This window comes from Odontesthes bonariensis, chromosome 21 (assembly GCF_027942865.1).
Source record: "Odontesthes bonariensis isolate fOdoBon6 chromosome 21, fOdoBon6.hap1, whole genome shotgun sequence".
NCBI lineage: Eukaryota > Metazoa > Chordata > Actinopteri > Atheriniformes > Atherinopsidae > Odontesthes > Odontesthes bonariensis.
In genome coordinates this window covers 12,284,488-12,309,405 of record NC_134526.1, presented here as the reverse complement: position 1 = coordinate 12,309,405, position 24,918 = coordinate 12,284,488, and the positions used below count along the sequence as shown (strand labels likewise).

General features: G+C 41.1%; 1 protein-coding gene across 2 annotated transcripts in view; it reads left to right on the top strand.

The window, feature by feature from the left end:
• Window positions 1–24,918, top strand: part of pde4a (phosphodiesterase 4A, cAMP-specific) — a 38,805-nt gene that overhangs the window by 2,979 nt on the left and 10,908 nt on the right. Inside the window, exons 1-6 of one of the 2 annotated variants that reach the window (XM_075454745.1) lie at window positions 18,534–18,934; window positions 21,111–21,296; window positions 21,656–21,692; window positions 21,848–21,918; window positions 22,704–22,753; window positions 23,517–23,629. In XM_075454745.1, coding sequence (XP_075310860.1) covers window positions 18,741–18,934; window positions 21,111–21,296; window positions 21,656–21,692; window positions 21,848–21,918; window positions 22,704–22,753; window positions 23,517–23,629 — 651 coding nt within the window. In that variant the 5' untranslated portion in view covers window positions 18,534–18,740. Of the gene's footprint in view, window positions 1–18,533; window positions 18,935–21,110; window positions 21,297–21,655; window positions 21,693–21,847; window positions 21,919–22,703; window positions 22,754–23,516; window positions 23,630–24,918 lie in introns of those variants that run through there. The other variant, XM_075454744.1, reaches the window with a different exon arrangement.

Below are 24,918 nucleotides of genomic sequence, written 5' to 3'. Positions count from 1 at the left end.
GGGGCTTTTTAATAAATGTTGTTTAGCATGAGTAGTGATGAAATTCAGCCTGCTCAGTATGTGTTTGTGTGTGGAGGTATGTATGTCTGTGCTGTTTACAGGTTGGTGTCGGAACTGTAGCCTATACAACAGGTCTAGCTCTGTCATTACATATTAGTGGAGGCCAAAGGGATTTCCATTGTGTTGATATTACTTACGTTCTTCTCACATATTATAACAATGGCAATTTCAGCCTCTTTGCTTATTTCTGGATGCTTTGTGGAAATGGCTCATCTCTGCTCTGTTTTCATCAGGCTTAATGAACATCTACGTTGACGCAGCAGCTCTGTGTTTTTAGCTCAAGGCTAACTTGCAAGGAGTCTGGCTCAGTGCACATCTACAAGAAACACTCTGTGTGTATTAACATGCACACAGTAAATGAAAAATATCCCACTCAGGCTTATATTTAATAGAAACAGATGGACAAGAACATAGGACAAAAGCTGAAATTCCCACAGGCCTCCTTGACAGTTTTAGGCAAAATAGCTCAATATTCTCCTGCTGAGATGGTTTTGTTACATTATGAATTTAATGTTTTTAGCTTGGTAAAAGCTATGTTTTCAGCTTCATAAAAACACACTTTACCTTTATAACAACAAATAGAGTAAGATCAAATTAGCTAGAGAACACTGAGTGACTTTGTTTAGTGGAGAATGGAAAAAATAATTGGCCTTTGATTGGTGGTGCACAGACCGACCCGGCACGTGACCTTTGTGTCTCACAGAAGCAGACCGTTCAATCACAGAAGAGTTGGTTTTGACCTCATCTGGAGGTTTAAAAGATCAATCATCAAGACCTGCTAACACATGCTGGTAAAGTCCTGAACAAGGTTCAGAGAGAAACAGATTGGTTTGTGTAACTGTAATGGATAACCTTGGATTCAAAACAAACCATTCCCAACAGTCAGGAGTCTAGAAAGGTAAAAATCAAAGGATTCTGGGGGCTGTTTTGCATACAACTGTTTGAAGAATCACTGTCTGCAGCTGTTTTTGCATGTCTATTTTTGTGCCTATGATATATTCTACAAAATGGCAGTCTTAGTGGCAATCAGTTTCCCCCCAAGGGTGTCAGTCTGCCTCCTCCTATCCCTAATGTCTTTTGTTCAACTGTATTGTCAGTGTATTTGTCAGCGGATGTTAATATGAGCGTATCACTCATCAGGTTCCCATGCCCAATACTCTCTTGGAAGTTTCGACACCAAAATGAATGACTGACGCTGAAGAAGTAGCAGCTCTTCACACAAATCTGTTGCTATGGTTACTTGTTTTGTGCATTTGTAGATTTCATTTACCTAAAAAAAGGCAAAGCCTACAGGCACTTGATGGCTCAACTGTATTGTATGTCAGAGTGGAGCAGATCCCACTAGATATGCATGGTGACTTGTGTGGTGATAAGGTGAAAAGAGACTAATAATGCAGAGGAAGAGAACTCTTCAGAGATTTTAACTGCAGCACAGAGCTGCTTCTGTGTTCAGTCATCGCCAACAATTTCAAACTAAAGCCTTGTTCACCTCACCAACCACCTCATGCATTCTTTACACCTTTCCCCCCACAAGCTAGGGATCCAGGGCAAATTTGTAAGCTTGAACTGCTCTTTTCCCTGCCTGACTGGCCACATGCCATAATAATTTACTTCATAATGAGGTACAGCTCCAGCTAATTAGCACAACAGCTGTATTTAGTCGTTGATTATACATTAACATTTCTAGAAATAAAACATCTCATACTGTGGATATCCAGGAATTTTCCCAATAAATGTGTTTTAATAGCACTTAGTACACCTTTTATCTAATTTGTGTAGTGGAACCATCTGTTTAAGCTACAGATTGTGTTCCTCTGTGGAAACATCATGCGTTCTCTTTACTCTCAGCGCTAATTGGTATCTGGAGGCAGTTCATGTACTGGAACACTGATCACTATTACGTGGCTCTAGCAGATCCTGGAAACCTCAGGTAAAATCCCATCAAGCTCTTTTAACAGTGACACCTAACAGGTGTGTGCTGGAGGGCAGTGTATGCAGTCCTTATCTAATGCTCTCTCTTTGTGCTTCATCTCTTCTCAATATTTTTCTGACTGTAGTCTGTCACAGATACTCAGGTCACTGCTAAACATATTTTGCACATGCAATTTCCTTTGTCAATCCAGTAAAAAAAATGTTGCAATTTGAATAAATTCACACAAGTTCTACTTAAAGTGGTGGTACATTGTTCTTTTTCTGACTCCCGAGCATGGGCAGAGATCCCAGTAAGAGGGAACAAAGTGGGCCACAACATGCTGCACAACAAGTCCTCTTGTTACCTACAATTATTTTCCTGTGTGAGGCAGCTTGTCTGCTTTCATTTGGTCTCTAAGAAGCCCAAGTCCTTACTCCTTTCTCATGTCACGTTCCAATAAACTGCCTTTACTGAACTTTCTGCTACGGTTCATTATCTGTCCCTTTTCTTTGCTTCATTCAAAATACCCATTGTGATTGTGATAAGCATCCTACAGACCATTAAAAAAGAAATTCTTGTCTAATAATCTTGTTTGAGTCAGTCTTTTGTCCATTCAAATGAAAGTCTTTGATTGCTGCATGTGTCTTTGTGATCCTCTATGCTCGCTGTGCTTCATTTCACCTCAGTGTAAAAAGGAAGTATTGATTTCATCTCTATTTCTGTTTTCTGCTTTGTCTCTCCATTGTGTGGCTGTCTCATTGGATCCCTGCAGCCTCTAAGATTGTTTCTGATAGCCTTCTTCTTGCTTATAGCTGCATTAAGCATACTATCATGAATCTATCATTTAATCCCACTCTCCTTCTCTTGTCCACTGACATCAGCTGCGCCTTGCAATGTCTCTCCCCCCCTCGAAGTCATATCTGTATCTCAAATCTTCACATCTCAGTGGAGAAATAAACTGCTCACCAACATTCACAGCATCATAACCCCCTGTACTCTTTTCTTTAAAGTTACTCTATACTGATTAGAATTTGTGTCCCTCATGCGCCAGTCAATTCTGTAAGAATCATAGATTTCAAGAGCTTAACAGGAACAAACACCTTCATATCATAGCTGGAAATCAGCTGCCATTAAAGAGGGAGTTCAAACAGACCTTCACATCAAAGGAAAGTCTTTTTGAAGGAGAAACTATTAGTTTTTTTGCTGTGAGATGAAAAAACAACACCTCTCTAAAAGACATCTTAAAAAAAATTACCTCCTTGGATGTATTCTTCTCATGACACAGAATATTAAGCTTTTTAGCGGCAGTAGTAGTCATTTATTCTTCAAGCCTATAGATGCACTGAGGAGCTATACGGAAAAATCTTTCGAGTGAAATCAAATTGCTCACTTCAACCCAAAGAAAAGGTTTTTCATTCCTGAGAAAAACAAAATGTGCAATGTTCAATTTCAGAGTAGGTGGTAGACGTTCACCAAATGCCCCAGTTAAATAGAACAGAATAATGATGCTCATTCTTTGTCAGATTTACCATATAGGAGTGTTAATAATGACACTGTGCTCCAGACAGCGAGAGAAGCCCCCATCATTCAGAAGTGGCTCAGATTCTGTGGCACCAAGTGGTGACACGGAGAGGGCTACCCCCCTCAAATGTGCGTCGGGCTGCTGTCTTAGTGTAGATCTGTCTCAACGACTGAAATTGGCAATCCCTCCGTCAGCCGTGTGCCGGTGCAGCACGCACTCAGCGGAGCAGAAAGAACAAATGGTGTACACCTGTCGAGTAGACACCATGTTAGACAATTGTGGGGTAAGTCAGGGAAGCGCAAATAGAGCCTAGTTCAAACAGGAACTCTCAACAAATTAGAGCTGCAAAGGATGAAGGCATTCACCTGGGGACCACGTTTAATGCCGAGAGACTCAATTTAAAACTGCATGCTTGTTCAGCTGCCTGCTGATACTGACTCCTCATCGGAGGTATCTCTTCCAGACCTCCTGCCTTTGGACAGTGTTCTTGGCCAAAATTACTGGCAGAGTGGCAGCTTTACTGGATGATTACGAAAGAGTTTGATTCCTATTTAGAGTAGGAACAGATGGCATCAATAATGGCACCGTATCAAAGACGTGCCTTACTATGAGCATCACAATCCAAGATTTTTGACAAAGGCTTTGATCTTCATTTTTTTTTTTTTATGTTGGTTATAGCACAAATAATGCACATATGAGTTGCTAATACATGTTTATTATAACTGACAGATACAGAGCATCCCAAAATTATTGGAGGAAAAAGATTGTTGTAGGCCTTCATTGGTCTGATGTAGTTTTATGAAAGTGTTGTTGTTTGAGCTTGATTGGAAAAAATGCTAAAACAAACAATATCAACACAAAAGCCCGCTAAATGTACCACAAAATATTTAAGTGTGAACTGTTTTAGAAGACAGAAGAACACAATCAGCCAGCAAATACCTGTTACTATTACTATTGTTATTATTATTCTTATATTCAGAGCCATGCGTGGGCTGTATTATTGTACATCCCTTAAGAAAGTATAAGAAAAAGAAAAGGCTTTCTCTATAGGTTTATATTGCAAAACAAAATGTAAAGTATTTAATCATATCAAAATCCCTCAAATTACATAATGTGACAATCCAGACGTAAGCAGTTGAGACGATTTTGAAAGTTTTTGGACAATTTTCAAAGTCTTTAGCGGACCATGTCATTCCTTAATCACTCCAAAGATTGAAAAGTACAACTCTTTCTATCAGTTTTACATCTTACACGTTCTAAAATGAGCAACAGTATCAGGGCTACATTTAATTGTATTTTCTTACGTGCAAATGCAGTGCATGGTACTGTATATACCTCCACACAACAATGAATTTTTACTGCATGTTACTGTTGACGCAGTGATGGGGGTCGTACTTAGGAACACACTGCATTTGAGTCACTTCTGTGGGAGCAAAATCATTTTACACTGCCACTAAAACAGAAAAAAACAGAACGGCTGAAGAACTCATGCAGTAGGTTCATGTGGAGAGTTCACACACACACACACACCAGTCTTCGTTATACTGTATATACACCTGCAACCTGTGCTGCTGCAACAAGGTTTGTGGGACTGCTTGAAATTTTTACATAATGCATGAAGCTGCATATGATTCATAGCTGACATAAGGTGTGGTAGGCTCATACACACCTCAGTTTCTTCTGTTTGTGAAAAAAAAAAAAAAAAAAAGCTCTTTCAGCTCCTGACCTCTGACAGATCAAGTGTGAACTACATAGCCTGTCAAGGCATTTCTTGTAGGTCGTGTTCACACATTAACATTCAGGAACATTCAGGCTGTTGAGGGCAGAGAGAGAGAAAAACATGGCTCAAGGGTACAGTGTGATGTTTTTATGTGATGCCACTTTTCAGTCTGAGATTTTGACATTTTGAAGATCACATTTGTTTTTTTCTTTATTTTATTGAGTGAAGTTGATAACAGGCAGTCTTTCAGTCACACTCTTCATTAGACTGGGACATGTATTTTATCCCCAATAAAGGCAATGTAATTAAGACCAGTGAGACCTTAGCACTCTCTATCTATGTGTTTGTTTGTGCACAAGGGCTTATTGTATGATTACTTGTGTGAATTGGGGGTTTTGCTGAGAGTTTTCTTTAACGAAGATCAGAATTGAGTCTTCTCTCACTCTGTGCAGCTTTCCTCCCCTGAGTTTTTAGTTTTTGTTGTTGGCTTGTTTTCTCAAGGAGAACTTAAAAGCTTTCTGCTGCAATCTGTAGTACTGACAGTACCCAGTAAGAGTTTCAATGCCCCTGGGCAAGGGTACCAAATTCTCACATACAGTATATTTGCAAAAAACAGTAAATGAGCTGAATCCAACTAGTGAAATATCTTGGTTTAATCACAGCAGCTGCAACAGAAGAGGGTACATGGGGCACAGTGCTGTAAATGTTGCAGGCTTTAACGGGCAACCCCCATCAAACAGGTGTAACGAGACAAGCCGGCTCAAGAGAGAGGGTGTGAGGATAAAAAGAGCAGAGGAAAAGAAAGTAAATGAGAAATATGAGGGAGCATGCATGTGTCTGGAGGATAGAGAATGACGCCGGCTGTCTTCACAGATGACTGACAATTGTGTATTTTGTCACATCAAATTTGACGCAAGACCTGTCTGCGATTGGTCATGTCCTTTGCCACTCATGGCCAAAGTTGCACAATCCAATGATGTTGTGCACATGAACATCAGCCTTCCTCTCTCTCTCAGTGTGCTATAAATAGGAGTAGAGAAGCCCCGGGCTCTCAGTGTAATGAGATTAAACCGAACCAGCGTTAGCTCGCAATGTTTTATTGAGCTTTATTTCAGTTTCCATTCTATGTTTCAATATGTAGAAGGAAGATATTGAGTGTGGCTGCTACTGCGTGCTAGACTGAGTCCTTGGAAGAAGCATTTGCTTAAGCATCAGTATGTTGTGTGTGTGCGAGAGAATGTGTATGGGAAGGCAGAAACAGCATAAGTGACACATAATGCGCGAGTATGTGTGTAATGTCCTCATTTTGCATCCTGCAGGGCATAGTGCATCTACTAAAGATGCGTTCATCATCATCGTACCATCACGAAGCTTCCACCACTGATTTGAAACTAAATTTCCCTTTTCGCTTTCTGACTTTCCAGCAGTTCTCATGTCTGTTGCTGCCACTGGAAAAACAACAGTTAACCACAGTGAACAATGCTTGTGCAATGCTTTTGTTGAATTCTGTTTTGTGAAGGGCGGACTGTGAGCCACACTGGCACAGTTATTGTGGCTGTCTCTGCGTGAACATGTGCTTGTGTGATTCCGTTTGTGAGAGGAAAGTGTCTAGGGACATGCAGAGTGAGAGACATACATTCTGTTTGGACATACTGCCGCTTCTCACAACCCATACTCCCCAACACTGACATTTTCAAACAGTCTGCTCGACTGTTTTCCTACCAAAACACTCAGGCTTCATTACCCAATCACAGCTTCTACCTCCATCATTTTGTCATCAGTTAGGGAGCACTTGGCTCACCAGGTTCACTTGATTCTCCCTTGGTAAATATGCCGTGTTACTCATCTCCAGCTCTTGTTTCCAGTAGCGGGAGACATTTATCATGCATTAATCAATGTAATGCAAAAAGAAATGAAAGCGAGGATGAAGAAAGACAGCAGTAAACAAGCTTTTTTGCATTTCAAAGAACTTTGCACAACTGAAAACCTCCATCTGACAGCCTGGTTGTGTTTTGGATTTTACTTCGCTTTACAGCCTTACTTACTTGGTTTAGATAACAGAGCGAAAAGTGGACAGAACTTTTGTTCAGGTCTTGCAGCTGTAGTGTGACAGAATAAAGACTAAGGTCAGACACGGTTAAAGTTCAAACTGCTTTAGTGATTTGACGTAATGAAAAAATGTGAAAACAAATTGGGTGATTATGAATTGGGGTAAACAAGTGTAAAACATTAGTGCTAAAAAAACTAAAAAAAACAAATAAAAAAAACTAGAATGAATAACATCACTGAAACATTAAAGTGAAAGATTGACTCATCAGACAAGCCCTGCTGTAAGGCAATGGCCCTGAGGCAGTTTCACCACAAATTAATTCCCGCTGAAAGTCTGCCTTCTCCTCTTTAATGATATCTCTTTGCTATCTAGGATAATCATGTTCATTTTCTTATTGTTCTTTTGCTGAAATGATTGTCCTAAGTAATGCCTATAATTATGATAATCATAGCAGTAGAATGGGGCACATTTTGTCTAATTGTTCTAATCTTTCAAATGTATATTCCTTAGAAATATAAATTCATGGTAAGGTGATAGGACAATAACAGCAATGTACAGTATAAGAAAATTTATGTATTTTTAACACATTAAAGTTTGTACGTCTATTCTCGTACATCCCAAGAATAATATAATTTACTTGGAAATGAGAATAAGATGTGCTCTTTAGTATATTTGGCATGCCAGTAGCATTGCTATGGCTGTAGGTTTGGTACTTTAGTTTAGACCCAGTGAATATCTTGTTGATGGATTGTTGTGAAATTTTGTTAAGACTTCCATGTTCTCCAGAGGACAAATCCCATTTACTTTTGTGATCCCTTTGACATTTCCTCAAGCACCTCCACACAGACCATTCTGGCCTTTAGAATAAGCTCTGTGTGAGTTAAAATGAACTCAGTCTACATGTGTGACCATTGAATACACAATAATTCAGAGTTTAAAAAACTCTCTTAGAGTTGATATTTTATCTTTTAAAAATGGACCCTTCTTATGGTTACAAAAGATTGAATTGAATTGAATCCAATATTAGTGTGAATTTATCTTAAAATCAAATCTTTATCGGTGTTAAAAGTGTAAGTAAGGCTTCAACATTTCAAATTTTACATTTGCTTCTGATGGGCTGCACAGTGGTGTGGTGGTTAGCACTGTCACCTCACAGTGTGGAGTCCCTGTGTAAGCGTGGGTCTCTCTGGGTACTCTGGCTTCCTTCTGCCACCGTGAATGCATGTCAGGTTAATTGGTGGCTCTAAATTGAGTGGATGGTTGTTTGTCTTGTGTGGCCCTGTGATGGACTATACCTGTACCCTACCTCTCACATTGATAGCATTCTTTTAAAGCCAAAAGAAACTGACAATATTTCGTAGAAACGTGTTGTTTTTCTATGTAACCAAGGCAACTGGCAAAATGGCATCCAAAAGTACGATGGTGTGGTGTATTGGGAATGGTCGCCTTCAAACAGCCTTTGTGTAGATGATGCAGGAAGAACTCTGCTGACACAGACTTGGTCGAACACAGAAACTTTTATTGTCAACCAGGTCCGTATCAGAATTACAGAATGATGCATCAAGTCTGGAGAGATCTTTCAAGCCCAAATCTCCGTAGAATCTCTGTCTCAATGTGGGTGTGTTTTTCATTAAGTAGGGTAGAATCTTCCATCTATTGAGCCTCTTCTGGACACACTAACTGGGCAGTGTGTTATTCTCAAGATGTTTTATTTATTTATTTTTGTTTGTTTTAAACTCCCCTACACAGCTGGTAATTATCAGACACTACATATTTCTTATCGTTTTCTAAAACTCTTTTGCACAGTTGGTAAGTATCAGAGACTTCAATGGTCGCATTGTAAAAATAATGTATTTTAGCCTGAACTATTATAGTTCTCTAACCCTAACTAAGTAATGTTATTGTCAGAACCCAACCAGGAAGTGACTTAAGTGTTTTAGTGAAGTGTTGTCTGGTTTTAATGGATATTGATCTCAATTTCACACCACACAAAGATCCGTTGTTGAAAGCACAGCACTTAGCTGCTCCATCAGCTCCCGCTTCTTCCTCCCTTTCGGGACTTTGTGGCTTCTTAAACGAAACACTTGAGAATGACGTCTTCGCGGATGTGGAAATGCTCATATGAGTCGTATTTCTCTTGAGCCGCTTGTAACGGGGGGTTACTGTTATGAGCCGCATTGAAGGGTATGAACAAATGATTTATATAACAGTTTCATTTGGAGCACTGAACACCTACATTCTCCATAGTGTCATTGTGCTAGAGAGTATTCCAGAATACAAACTGTGGTTAGAGCTGAAGAATTAAGAGTTTGCTCAACCCAAGATTTTTTATTCTTAGGTTAAAGGGGAACTGCGGTATTTTCAACATTAAGCCTCTTTTCTGAGTCGTCTGCAATGTTTTAGAACCCCCCTCACCGCTTTTTTGATGTTTACTGCTGTCTCCGGTATTTGCCTAATTTTGATTCTTCTCAACCTGCTTCAGAATGGCAAGTCATGGTGCATGTCTAGAAAGGTCCGTAAAAGCACAATAAACGTCCGTTTTCAAAATAATCAACTCACCGGAGTGGTTACTGGTGTGCACTGGTAATCCATATCAAATTTCGTTGCGAAAAGTTGCTTCTGTCGTGTTTTATTTGGCAGCTCGTTCATGCTCGCACTATTTCCTTAGCGGTGGCGGAGTAATATCAACGAACATCCAGTACAAAATGTCAAATAAAACACGACAAAAGTTTTTTTTTAATGTTGAAAATACCGCAGTTCACCTTTAAAAGTGAAATTGCTTGAAAATAAATTGAAATTTGACAGAAATTTTTGTAAGTCGGATCCCTCAACATTAAATCTTTTCATCAGCAGTGAGTTTAGAATTTCAGCTCAGCCAAAAACATTTTTCACCAAATACCTGCAGAAATATGACATCTTATCTTCTGTAAACTATATCCTACTTCATTAACTTTTCATGCTAGCATGGTCAGTCTTTTTTGAAAGGAGAGGATTAAGAACATGATACGTTGTGACATTCATGTTTAATTTAAGGCACTCCGCAGGGTGACACAGCTTCTAAACATATCTGCAGATTCTTATTGCTTTTATTAAAAGAAAAAGAAAAAAACAAACAAACAAATATAATGACAATGACAGCTGTCACATGACAAAGAAATGATCACGTCAACAGTTAATCCCCTCAGGCCAAGAGGGTGTCATGGCATTTTACAGCTCAGTATTTTTCAGTTCTTGCACCAAATTTTATTATCCTGGTTCAATTTAAAAGCCCTCAGATTATACATGACCTTCCCAGCACTTAACTGCCAACAGACAAAGCTAAATAGTGAACAAAGTGGAGCACTTAGCATAGGAATCCAATAATTCCCCCAAGGGTCAGTAGAGAACACAACAGAGCTGAAAGGAGGGCAAATATTGGCGATGCTAAAAGCTAACTTGCATGCACGTCAACATGCCAGTGTTGTGCTTTTAGCTTGTCTCTGCAAAGGCTATGTGACAAATGCTCCTAAAAGTGAGAGGTTTGACTTATTTTGATTGTATTTTTTAAATTGTTCATAGCAATCCACAGCATTGGACACGTGCAAAAAAAAAAGATCAATAAGAAAATGATAAAAAAGCAGGAATCAATTAACTGACAAGCTCACTTTCACTAAGCCAAACCACGAATGCATGAAAATACAGTTCAGGGCACAATGCTACATGGACCATTTCACAAATCGACCTTGAACACTTTGTTTTTGCATCACATTTTATCACTAATTAGCTATCATTCTAGGATAATATGCAGCCAACCATCTTTGTTCTGGGGAATATGTATGACAAATTGGATGCCAAGGCTGCTTATTAGTCCGCAGTTCATACCTAGCCTGAATTCAATATGACAGAATGTGAAATTACAGAACTGATATGGAGATTTGTAGCTCATGAAACTCAGATATGATATATAGATAGATGCATACAGTATCAGGCCAAGTAAAAAGACAGATGGAGGAAAGAAGATAGTGAGATGGCGGAAAGGAACAGGGCCACAGTGGCATGAAGGTAGCGCTGGATGACTCACACTTCTCTCTTTCTCTTCCTTTCTTCATCTCTCTCCCGTCTGGATTAAAATAAAAGAGGCCCAGCAGCCCCAGCATGCAGTGAGAGAGTTACGGTTGATATGCTAAAAATACTACCCCTTGTGTGTGTTTGTTGGGCATGGTGGGGGGGCAAAAGCATGGGGAGGGAGTTTTATGAATTTTGTTGGTATAGTAGAGATACCCTAGCCTTTCCTGCTACTCTTTTCTCATCATCTCTAAACCCAAATCTGCACTGATTGGGTTTTCTCAGTGCACCCCTCTGCTTTTTAGGAATGCTGGTCAGTGCATTTAAAATTTAGTCCATTATGTCAAAATTCAGCAAGATACCGCTTTCATCTTTCCGACTCCCATTGCTCCTTCCCATCACAGCCTCCTCTGGTTGAGTTTCCTCTCTAAGAAACTCGATTAAACATCAAAAGCAAATCAATATCATACTATTGCTCTCACTGCGTCAGATCAGTTTCTTTCCCGTCAAGGAGTTTGTCTCCCAGCTCCTAATGGATCTTGAAGTGAGAAGCAGGAAACTAAACAGAAAACCAATTGAACACGTCTCTCCATCTGTCATCTCTATGGATGGTTCTCTGTGTCAGCTGATCCATCTGATTAGGCCAGCCCCAGTCTCCACAACAGCACAGAGGAAAATACAGTACAGCATCTGCAACACAAACCAAGAAGATGCTCGATTTGAACAAAGCTCATTACATTAACTGTTCCACTGGTTTCTCACCCTCATATTTACAGATTGGAACACTGGTTGAAAAAGGAGCTGAGGTTTGGGAATAACGATTCTAAAATGCTTACTTTCCACACGCAACGACCTCCAGGATCGCTGGGGAGGATTTTACATATAGAAGGATACGCATCTCTGTGTTGATAGAAAATGGCTGAATGTGATGGGGAGGAGGAATCAGGAGAATAAAAGTGTTTCTGTTGGAGCTGGTTGTACATAACTCAGCTGAAATGAATCATCTTGCATGCAGCTCCAGAGTGAGAAAAGAGAGAGAAGAAGAAAAACACAAATAGAAGAGGGAGACCTGAAAAAAATACAGAAAGAAAGAGAAAGAAAAAGATAATAACTATTCTCTCATGCCAGGTTGACCCTGTTGCCCTCAGGCGCTAATATATGCTACAGACAACAGTAAAATAGCATGCAGGGAGAACAGGGAACTGAATTTTTTTAGTGCCAACTTTTAGTGTATTTGAGGGACTCCTGGTTGAACACTCCATGAAAATTTGTTGATTTTAGGAAAGTATAACAGGAAAATAATCTCAAAAAAGCAGGGTATGATTTACAAGTCAAAGCAACTGAATAATACTGACTGGCCGAGTCATTAATTTAACCTCAGTCTGAATGAGCATGTGTTTTTCTTCTTGATGACAGACTGAAGGAAATCAAGAAGAGAGGATGGCCACAGTACAAGCTTTGCTGAGGGATGATTTACACCTAAATTATAAATGAGATGGCTATTCATTGAATTACTTTCTAGCTCTATAACATGGGGTATTTTAAGATAGACTGTACCATAGAAAGGTCAGTGCTCCACAATCGATCGTAGTTGATACACAAGCAGACGCAGAACTGTAACCTCACTGCAATTATTTCAACTCAAATTTAATACGTGTATGAAGTACACATTCCACATAACAAAAAAGGGGGTATCAATATTTGCCCATTTCACTGTAAGTTTGAATTTACATTTTGATATTCTTTAGCTATAGGTTGTGTAGAGGGTCTTGTCACACAGTTGCAACTGAATAGAGCTGAAAGACGGGCAGCCTGTAAAGCAGGCAGTGACAGAATGTCTCAGGACTCCTAAGAGCTTCCAGGAGTTCAGAAATCTACTGATGTGAAGTGACGGATGCCTCTGGTGGGTTTTGAGGAATAGAAAGTATTAGCCAAGCCCTCACTCACCGAGCAGCAGTACCCAAATTCCTTGTGTAAATGAAAACAGGGTAAGAGCTAGGTGTGTGAAACACCTGAAATCCTGGTGGATTTGTTTTGTGCAATGCGTTAATAGATTAAAAGGGCTGACTGTGGATGTTCTTTCACATTGTGGAGGGCCTGTTGCTGTGCAGAAAGCTGATAACCCCGTTTAGTGTAACACATTAAATAAATCCCCTTCCTGTGGCCTTTGCCAGGTGTGTGATAGCAGCCAATCCCTTGGGGTCTTCCTGAAAGGCATGTGTTTTGCACTTTCACAGGCTGCGCCTGGCTCTGTGTTTGGCCAGCCAAAGTTGCGTTGGCTATCCCATGGGTAGGATAAGCTGCTGTAATCTCTGGCTCTATGATCTGACCACAGCCCAGTGGAGAGCTGGGCGGGTGGAAGAGGTTATGAATGGAGCGGACAGCTGGGGCACTCAGGGGAGGGCAGCAGACATGTAGGGCTGAAGGACATCAGGGCCACAACATTGTAAAAACATTAACTCCTTACACTGCTGTAATTGACTTTGGGTTAAAATTTTCCACAAACTGCAGTGAGCATGGCTCTTCTTGTATTGTGCACAGCCACATTCATTTCAGTTTTAGCAGGAAAATGTGGACCACACGGCTGCTCTGGTGACTTAGAAAGTGAGAGGGTGGGGGTAGGGGCTGAAGTGGATTTGAATTTTCATCAGGGTTAGCACTGTTTTCATTTTTATCTGAGAAAATATCTGTGACTCATCTGAGACTGCAGCTTCTTTCAAACTGGATAAAGGAGGCTTTCTGGAGAGCTTCAACTCAGGCGTAATGCATGCTGGAAAGTATAATTGGATGGCAATGTTTCTTAAGTCACATAATTTGATGAGTTTAACGAAGCATTCACCAAGTCAAAATAAGTCACGATGCTTGAATTCATGATTATTATAACCTGTCGTGGTTACAATTAAAATACATTTCTTCTTATAACAGAAGTTGTGGTTAGAGATAAATCTGTTCCTGTAATTTTTTTAAATTGTAAAGAGTATCTGCTGACCATTTAGCTCTCACCTCATTATCATTCTTCCCACAGCTCTGTCCAACTGTTTACTCATGCTCTTCTGCCTTTTTTTCTTCTCTTGTTGTATGTCAACTTAACATGTTCATCTAGTATCTGTGACACTAATGGTTAGATACCCTCTCTTTTCTAATATGGCGTGGCGCCAACATTTCCCCTCAAAGCTTCTGCTTCTTGTGCATCGTACTGTAAATGTCGACATTAAAATGTTAGCAGGCATGAGCGGGCCTCTTTTCCTTGTGTTTGCCTAAGAAGCACAAAGGGCAAGCTGAGGGAAGCGGTGATGGCAAGTCTGCTCTGGACATGTCATTTGAGATGTGTCAGTTATTGGCATGCTGCCCTAAAAGCATGAGATTGCCTCACAATAAAACCCCCTAATGTCCTCGATAGATGTGCAGATGAATCAACGACAGCAACAGAGTACAGATGTGATTATATGGGCAGCCTATAAAAGTAGCACACTTTCCCAATTTGCAAGTCCTCCCTCCTCTTCCCTTCAACTGCCCTCACTGCCACCCCCACACTGGTAGCAATCAGCCAGGTGCTAAATGCTTGGGTGAGGCACAGCTCATGGGTGGGTGGGGGCTGAAATTGCACGTGGAAATAAGCATCTGTGCTTGGTTGGCAGAGTAGGAAGCGGGGGCAGCAAATAACTGTCACTCTCCACTGAGGCTTAGAGTATGGATTGTGTGTGTGTGTGTGTGTGTGTGTGTGCTTCTGTGTCATGGGGAAAGATCGAAATGGACCCGGGCAGGTTAATCGTTAACTTAGTGAACTAAGAGGGATGAAGAAGAAAAAAAGGTGCGGTGGAAGTGAGGGTTCATTTTATTTCAGAGTAGCTTAAATGAATGAAGGTTGGCTCATCCCCTTACAGGGACCTGATTACCAGCAGTGCACAGTGTGGTGGAGAGAAAGAAGGGCTGACACCAACAGACTGCTGGGAAAACGCTGATCTGGCAGCAGCCTGCCCCCAGCCAGGGGCTTCCTCATGATGGTTGTTAATGAATAATCAATGGCAAGAGAGGGTCAGTGGAGGGGATGTATATAAATCTCCCCTACACTCTCATATAGACTTAATGGTTTAATTAAACTAATCGCTGTATTGACTCAGGGCTCAAAAAGCTCTTTGAAGCCTGCTGTATTAATGACATGAAATCTGGCTCCGTCTTTTGTTGCAGAAATGTGTGCAGAGTGGAGACTAAATGAAGCGATGCTGCAGCAACGTCCAATTTCCCAGCTTATTCTGCATACGAGGACTGTGTGAGAAAATGCTCGGTGGTAATCTAATAATCAAACTGAGTAATACCTGTGCTACCTGATTGCTCATGCAAAAAACAATTCAACATGATGTTACAGGGTTACTGCACATGTGATATATGAGCTTTGCATTTTCCAAGTCAGCGACCACATCTCTCAGTCATGCAAAACGACTCGTATTATCCATTATCATGAGGCTGTCTCTGGTGTGCGTCAGTGATGAAGTTAGCATGGCAACATGAGAGACAGGAGCTTTAATGTGCTCCTTTTCGTCCTTACAGAGATGTGGATTTGTTATCTTCTGCGAGAGGGAGTCACCCTATCAGCACAAATCCCAGTCCCTGTGAAACCTCTGATCATCGTGTCATTGTCCGCGGCGATACACTCCAGGGACTCTGCTTTCACATAATGAAACCGAGAGGGCTGCCCACAGCTCAGCCAATAATCACCCCCCGTGTGTGGTGTGCGTATCTGTGTGTGTGTGTTTGTGTGCACATGCATCTACTTTGCCTTTTGTAATATTGACTTAAAAAGAACGCTTTAAAAGTTAACGCTTAACTGTGTGAGCACCTATCAGAAACACTGGTATGTGTGGCTTTTTTTCCTGCGTGTGTGGGGGTATGTGTGTGCAAAAAGGGGTGTGCATGAGTCACTTTGAGAGGTTTCACCAGCTATTATTGAGCAGGGGCTCTGTATTTATTAGGAGATACAATAATTGTCTCTTCATCAGCTCTCCTGAGATTATAATAGTAACTGTCAGTGAATCAGAATTCTTGACATTTTTCCACAGTCTGTCTTTGAAAGACACTGTTCAAACAGGCTCTATGTAGGGCTTTTTCATGAGTGACTTTCCAAGATGAGTTCCACCATCCATCCCTAGTGCATCATAAGCAAACGCTAGTTTCTTTCTACCAGGAGGAGAAGGGAGGAAAAAAAGACAGACACAGAAGAAAGGGTAAACTACTGAATGTGGAAGGCAAGAGGAGAGGAGAAACAGCTTGACAAGGAATCTTATCTTCACTGTGTTCTTTGCTGTGCTCATGCTTTAAGCTGCCTGCTGAAAGGTGGAATTCATGCAGTCGTTTTTTTTGTGTGTCTTTTTTGTCTTTTTTCTTTTGCTGGCTGCTATTGCAGAAAAATGCTGAGGGAAAAACAGTTACTTCTCAAAAGACATCGCATTTGTGCTCTCATCTGGTTTGTGCAGAGTGTATACAGACACACTGCTGATAAACATAAGCACAGTTTATAAAATCCAATCTGTATTCCAAACATTGAGAAAAGGTTAGATGTGCAACCAAAAACAAAAAAGTGTTTGGGTGGAGTTTTCCACTCAGATGTGTCAGAATGGGTAATAACATTTAATAAAGAGTCGATAATGCTGTAAAAGTTTACATTAACTGGCTGACATATAATTAAAATTTTACCGCATATCTCAAACATTGGCCTGGAATCTGACATTGTTCTGAAGTGTAATTCTAAACAATCTCTTTATTTAAGAAAATATCTCTAAAATATTCTAATGCTGTTGAAGGAAATGTTTTGTGATGATTGTTAAATTGCAAAAAATATAGAGTTTATGAAAACAAAACTTTAATAGTGTTGTTTACACATTATCATTCTCCAGTGTCATCGATTGCTGGAGTAAAGCTAAGCTGTGAACTTTGCAATTTTTACAGAGATCATTCTTGCACGACAATTTGACAAATTGCAGCTTTTCTTCTGTTCTCAAAGGAAATTGCTTAACTTCTCACTGTGTTGTTTCAAAATGCCATTTTGGTAATCTCATGGTTAATCAAGTAGTTGCAAAACTATTAATCAATATGTGCTGTTATGAAAGTAATAAATGTCCCCTCAAGACATTTTCTGTGCTGCCAGAAAATTTGACCCGTACAGTGGTTCAATATCTCCAACTTAGTTTTCATTAACTCTGCAGCACCATAGTTCTACATCTTGATTTGACAGTAGCGTGCCGGCATATGTATTGTTTGAGAAACAACATATGTGTAAAACAGTTCCTGCTTTAGGCTAGCTATTATCTATATCTACGATTCCATCACTGAATTACTTGTGGTTGGCCTAATGCCACTGTTTGAAAGCTATTTCATAGGCTGATTGCTGCTCTTTGAGAATATTAAGGTAGAACTGTGTCTGCTCATTTCTAAAGGCCAAACAAAATGCTGTTGGTGAACAAGGCTGTTGATGGGAAAATACAAAATGTTTTGGGCGCAAACTTTGCACACTCTTTAGTGGAAAATGTAAACATTTACAGAGGGGTATGAGTCAACATGTTTCCCTCTGACTTTTCCCCCAGTTTTTCTCCTCCTCTTCCTGGGTTGTTTGTATTTTCTCTTCAAATCCTTGTTATACAGGCCCTGCATGCTGCTCTGTTCTGGTGCCTGTGGTCTGTTTCTCTTACTGATCAGTCTTCCTGTTGCTGCAGAGGAACTGTCAGCAGTGAGATAAGGATAGTGTGAGCACATGATTGTGGTAGGAAAGCAAGGGGTGAGACAAACTAACATTAACAAGAGGGTAAAAGGCTGGCTAGTTAGGCTAATTAACAGGGATTATCACAGTTTGCTTTTGCAGCATCGTGGTTTTGAGAGTTGTGACGTGAGAGCTGCAGGAAACTGGAGACCAGATGGGGGCAGAGGTCTGGTTTGGGCAGGCCCGTCCCTGACGCAGCAGCGGGAGTCCCCCTGAGTGGATGTGCTGAAATATCAGAAACTCTCCCTGAAGAAGCTGTCAGCGCTGAGGGACAGAGGAAACCTTAAACAACCCACACAAGCAAGGATTAAGGAGACAACCCAGGGAACACACTGCAGTGGCAATTGCAGTTTTAGCATCCAGAGCCTCAGGATCACAGAAGAGGATATGCATGTTGATGAACTTCGCTTCTTCTGGCATAAGATACATGGGAGAGCAAGGGGGGGGGGGGGGGGGGCGTCAGGACTTGTTACTAGATCTTGCTAGATTTGGGACCGTTTGCAGCACGTACAGCTGGTGCTGTGGCTGTGTCTGCCTGAGACGTGTGTACGCAGCAAAAAGTGGATGAGACGGACTGCGTGGGAGAGGAGCAGTAATACAGAGAGAGACAGCCAGTTGTAAGTGGAGGCTGGGGGAGTTTTCTTCAGCTGGTCACCTCCAGAAGGCCCAGAGCTGGCAGCAATGAGTCAGAAGAAGCTGACACGACAGCTGAAGCTGTGGGAGAGCACTGAGGGTCCACCTCATGCCCCCTCACTCACCTCACCTATGTCACCAGACGATCAATCACGCAGACACGGGGGCTCAGCTCTGTTCCGCCGTATGAAGCTAAACTGTGAAATTCAAGAGCGCAGACGTTCATCTCACTGTATTTACAGGTACAGTTGTGCAGTTGTGTCGCAGGCACGACCAAGCCACCTTTGTTCCATTAAAGATTAGACAATGGCATTTGTGATTCTTCAGCCTTATTCAGTTCAGGTATGAGAATTATAAACATTCATGCAATGTGACTGTAATGCTACCCACTACACAAGATTTTATAGTTAATCACTTCAACCTCACAGTGTATTAACCTTAGTCAGATGGATTAGATTTGGGTAAGAGCTGAACTCCAAATGCTGAAGTCTGATAATTACTCTCAGAGTTCATAGGAAAAATAAAAATGAGGATTTTCAGTTGCAGCTCACAGAGAGTCCCCCTTGGCAGGCAATTTGATGTGTTTTTCTTTTCTGAGGAAACTTGATTAATGATAATTTGATCTGAAGACATATTTACAAAGCACTGTGGGGAAAGGAGGGCATCCTAATTAGGCAATTCAGTATAGATTCTAAAAAATATCAGAAAAAGTGGGTTGGTATATTGAGATAAAAGTGATCCTCCCTTAAAAATAGATGCTGCAACCACACTGCAGTGTGTTTGCCTATCTGTCCTTTAAATTCTAGAATTTAAATGGTGTAATTTGAAGCTATTTTAGAGTGTTATACTTCAAGGAGTACATCTTTCAACAAACTGTTACTTCAGTATTGTCCAAGAATTTCTTGGTATAGGATGCACTGACCTAATTTCTGTGCTCCAATCCAATCTTTCTTTGATCTAAGTCTGAGAGATTTTGTCAAGACATGCTGGAGAGTGAAGATGTAGTGAAAAAAGATGTTACTTGAGAAGCTTGTTTTATCACTCTTGGCAAAGATCGCTGGTGAATGGACCGGGTCAATTTCTTTCAACTTTGTTGATGTGTCAGGGTGATGCTGTGTTTTACTTAAACAGTGAAAGAAGAAGTAGAGAGAGATTAAAAAAAAAACTGTAGATGTCTAAAATTAATATGTTAATATCCAACTGGTGTCCATTTTCTTGTGTCTAGTTCTGAATAATGAATCAGCTTAAAGGTAGCGTGTACTTCTGTGTTACTCTTCAAAATGCACCAAATAATACTGAGCTCTAATATCAGGGCCGCCCCTAGCCAAACTGAGACCCTAAGCAGAATTTTATTTTGAGCCCCCCCTCCAATTACAAAATGACTGTATCACGACATGCCATTTAGGTTTACAACCTCTATTAGTAGGAAGAAATCAAATTAACAGTCTCTTTCAACAATGGAACAAGTCATCAATGAGGTCATCATATAACAGCTGCTGTGCCACATTTTACCTCCATAAAAATGGCCGATTGGTCAGATGCTGCGTGCTCTCAATCATTGCGGCGATGCGTGTGCTGTCAGATTACTCTCCTCTTTTTTTTCTTCTCTCCTGCCACCGGCTGACTTGGTGCTCTACGCGCACCTCACGGCAGCGATGCGCATCCTTTGCGCATTCACAGAGAATGCGTCTCCTTGTGCAAAATGGGGGCCCATATGGATCGTGGGGCCCCACGCACAGTGCGTGTTCTGCGTGTAGGAGCGGCGGCGCTGTCTAATCCATTTGCAAAACCATTTTTAAAGTGATGTAATTAAGTGCAAAATGGTTGATCAATGAAATAGTGTGACACCACTGGTGATCCAGTTCATTGTGACATCTTCACTTATATGTATGAGATTAATGAAATGGGGACTCAATCATAGAAAAGAGCTTCACAGCATGACTAGAGGTCAAAACTCCAGGCGGAACCTTTAACAGGTATGAGAGATCTCAATTGGTTAAAAGTTGATCTAAACCCTTGAGGTCTGAAAGAAGTCAACTCTAATCAAAGATCTCATTAACTCCCACCAGACAGCTTTGGCCATGGAGAATTTGGTTGATGTGGCCCAATTTCCTGACATAAAAATGACTCTGTGAAAATGAACTGTCAATAAAGTGTAATTCTCAGAGCAGCCCTGTGGCAGTTTGCCAATCCAACATTACCGCAGAGGCACAACTGCATACATTCATGCTGTTGCATCGGTCTTCAATTTTCTCTCCAAGAAACTAGAAAATACTACAAGCTGCTTTGCTTGTCTTTGGGCATCTAGGGTCATCTTTCATCTGTATATTGTGACTGAGAGATAAGAACAGCGCCAACGTGAACACCTACATTAAATGCGACTGATGTAAACCCTGTTTCCTTCCTTTAATATTTCAGCTTTGATTCAGAGAATGGTCCCTTACCAGGCCGCAGTCCCATGGATTCGCAGGCGAATCCTGGGTTGGTGCTCCACCCTTCGTTTCCCCAGAGCCAGCGCAGGGAGTCCTTCCTGTACCGCTCAGACTCAGACTTCGACACATCCCCAAAAACTATGTCACGCAACTCCTCTATCAACAGTGAGGGGTAAGCCATCATCCGTAATCCATCACACTGCAATCCATTCACACACGGTAATAACTGCAAATTATCCCAATCTACACAGCAGTGGTTATGATTTTAATTATGCAAGCATTATGCTAATGATACCATGACAGAGATATTAAGTTAATTAGCGCTGCTTACTGGCCTTTCTTTGAGCAAACCACCCAAACCTTTCCATTAGTGTTTATCGAGATTATTTCTCTGTTTAGATCCTCATAGGTCTTTCTAAACATCCACCTCACAACTACAGCCCCATATATAAACACTCATACTGAGTACCACAGCTGCCCAAACCACTCACATTTATCTCACTCTTTGCATTTGTTGCTATGACTTTGCAGGCACGCCGAAGACATGATTGTCACCCCTTTTGCTCAGGTATGTACCTTTGTGCTTGTCTGACATGCTTATTTTCTGAAAATGGCTTAAAAAGGTGGCAAATCAGTACAGTGAACTTGTCCCCCCTCCTCTTCCTGCTCCCTCCCTCTTGCCTCCTCCTTCTTTCCCTCCTACACTGTCCATCCATCCCCCAGGTGTTGGCCAGCCTACGAACTGTAAGAAGCAACTTCACCATCCTCGCCAATGTCACAACACCCACTAACAAGTCAGTATTATGCTGTCAAACACCCCTTCCCCCCCACTTGTGCTCGTCACGACTGCCTGCTTAGTTTGTAGTGTGTGTATGCTAATGTCTCCATCTCTTCACTCCCGTAGGGGAAACAATTTTAACCACCACGATTAACCAGTTTATGAGTATCAGACAATGCTCAAGGAAAATGTGATAAGCATCATTTGGCATATTTCCAACAAGCTGACTGAGAACTGAATGCACAAAGCTTCATGTCTCACATGTTTCCTTGACCAGACTATGGAGATGGTCAATAATGCTAAAATTATTCTTCCTTGTAATGCAGTAGACAGAAGGAGCTTGAGCTGACAGGCTTTTAGCTCCACGTCAATATGATATATAAAGCAATGCAGCACAAAATGATCTGCATCTATAATTACACAGTGCTGGACCCAGAAAAAGCCTCTCTCAGCACACAATTATAAAAGTATAAAAACTATTTGAAAAGCGGGCGGAAGTCAGGCTTTGCTTTTGACTATTTTTGGATACTTGAATATCTGAAGTGCAACAAGAGAATTCAAGGGATTGCATTTTGAAAGGAAGGAACACTTTGCTGTATTATTTAATATTAGAAATACATTTTGGTATAGACAAACAGTTAATTTGCTTTGTGGGCATAAAAATGATTGATATCAATACAAAAATGTTTAACTAAACCTTTTTGTTGCCTCATACTGTGGCACTGACTGTACTTTTTTTGCCCCAGAAGGGGGCAGCAGTGTGCAGTCCTCCCTCTGATGTAATGATGTGTTTGCCCACAGGAGGTCACCAGTGACAAGCCAACCCACCGTTCCCCAAGCTACACTCTCTGGTATGCTGTCAGCTAATTAAAACTCTTTGTCCAAGGAGTTTCCTTTTATGACACACTAAGGCTCCCACACTCCTAAAATACATCACCAGTAATTAGACGGAAGTTTGGAACATCACATAACACTGTGTACTATTAATGTTAGTTCGCCTGCCCTACCTATCATGTATGTTTGATGGATACAGTATCCATCAAACATACATCTTCACTCTATAAATGTAATCACGATGCTCAAGCTTTGATAAATATATGGATTAAAAGGAAAATGAGGGTGGTTAAACTCTCATATGCGAATTGCTTCATTTTCACTGAAACAGAAAATGCTTAATCTATTTTTATTTGTCAGAAGGGTAACTGCAAACACTTTGGAGGATAAATCTTTAAATCTACGTTGCAGAGCTGGATTTTTCAACTGAAAAGCCTGATTGTTTGAGTCTAGATGCCGAAAACAAGATGTAACCAGTGGAATTTATATATTTTTAACAAGTAAAAACAAAAGTTGGACATATTCATCGAATACATACACCATAGGCATGTTCTTTATCAGTTTCTGAATGAATAAGACAACAAGCAAATGTACATTTTTAGTGGTTTTACTTTGTTTCACTGACAGCCAAGAAAGATACTTTTCAGCTCTTAAACAGTTTAGTGTTAGCTTATAGATAAAGATGATGGACAGGCATATATCAGGTTATCAAGCAGCTTTCAAGACACTTCTGTGCACTTCTAATGCTGCTTTTTCATATTGTCTGTGTGTCCTTGTCAGAGGAGACATACCAGCAGATGGCTCTGGAGACTTTGGAGGAGCTGGACTGGTGTCTGGACCAGCTGGAGACCGTTCAGACCCACCGCTCAGTCAGTGAAATGGCCTCCAACAAGGTGCGCAGCTGTTCACACACAAACATGCTCATTCAAACTTTCCCTGCTTGTCTGCATCACCTTGGTATGGTATAAACACCTTGATAAACAACTATAAACACTTTCACATGTTTTTTCCAGGCTTCCCCAATCCCTTTCAGGTGAAACTTTGACCAAATTCACTTAAGACTGCTAAGCAAATGACTCATCTGCTGCACAAGCTGCTTATTCTGTTACAAAGAGGGACAATTTGTTGAATTAAAAAAAAAAAAGTCTTTCCTGGGTTTATTTTCAGTCTTGCAGGGATGTATCAATGAATAATTAATGTGCACTGTAGTACATTTCATGGTTGATGTGGTTGTATGACTGCAAGGCACGCAGCCATGTAGCAACTAGATCTTGGAAGACTTGTGTTTTGCATGAGTATGTCTACATGCTTGTATGTATGAACATGGACGGGCTTCTTAAGGATGAATGCATTTGTATTTCTAGGAGAACGGGCACAGAGAGAGAGAGAGAGTGAGAGAGGGCAAAGATGTGACAGTCTGTGGGTGGGGAGGACATGAGAGGGAGGGGGGGGGGGGGGGGCGGGTCCTGATGCTGATGTCTCTGCTGTAACCTTGGTTGCTATCGAACAGCAGCAGGGTCTGCCCTTCCCTTTAAGTCATTGGCTTGTCACTCTGACCACAAGACATGTGGTTTAGGCAAAAACCAATGAAACAGAGGCATTTTTTCTTTAACGGTGTTCTGCCTTAAAGAGACAGGGTCATGCACCTTGCTTGTTTTATACCCGAAACTCGTTCTGTGTTGCACTTCACTATTGATAGATAGGAGTGTTTTGTGTTTATAATCAATTATTAATGAAGGGACTATGGGGGGGAAACCACAGAAGGATAAAATGACATATTTTGTGTGGGTGTGCGTGTGCAATATGAAATGAAAAGTCTCCGGGGGTAAAGAGAGCCTCTGTGACTCCACCGCCTTTCAGTTACTGCAAATGAGCCGCAGAAATCCTCTACACTGTGCCAACATGGAGGTGCACACATGAATATTCCCACTCAGTCTCTCACTCTTACTCACACCCTCGCTCACACACATATTTTCGACAGACGTACATGCTGTCTTGTCGCACATGCGCACTAAGCCTCTGACAACAGCCAAGCAAGACACACACACGCACGCACGCGCCTGCAGCCACACTGCCTGATTAGCTTGCGAGGGCTGTCTACAGCATCCAGAGAAATGGCGCAAGAAGCAAAGAACCGGAGGAGGAACGGCAGCCTGAAGCAGCAGGATTAGACCTCTGGCAT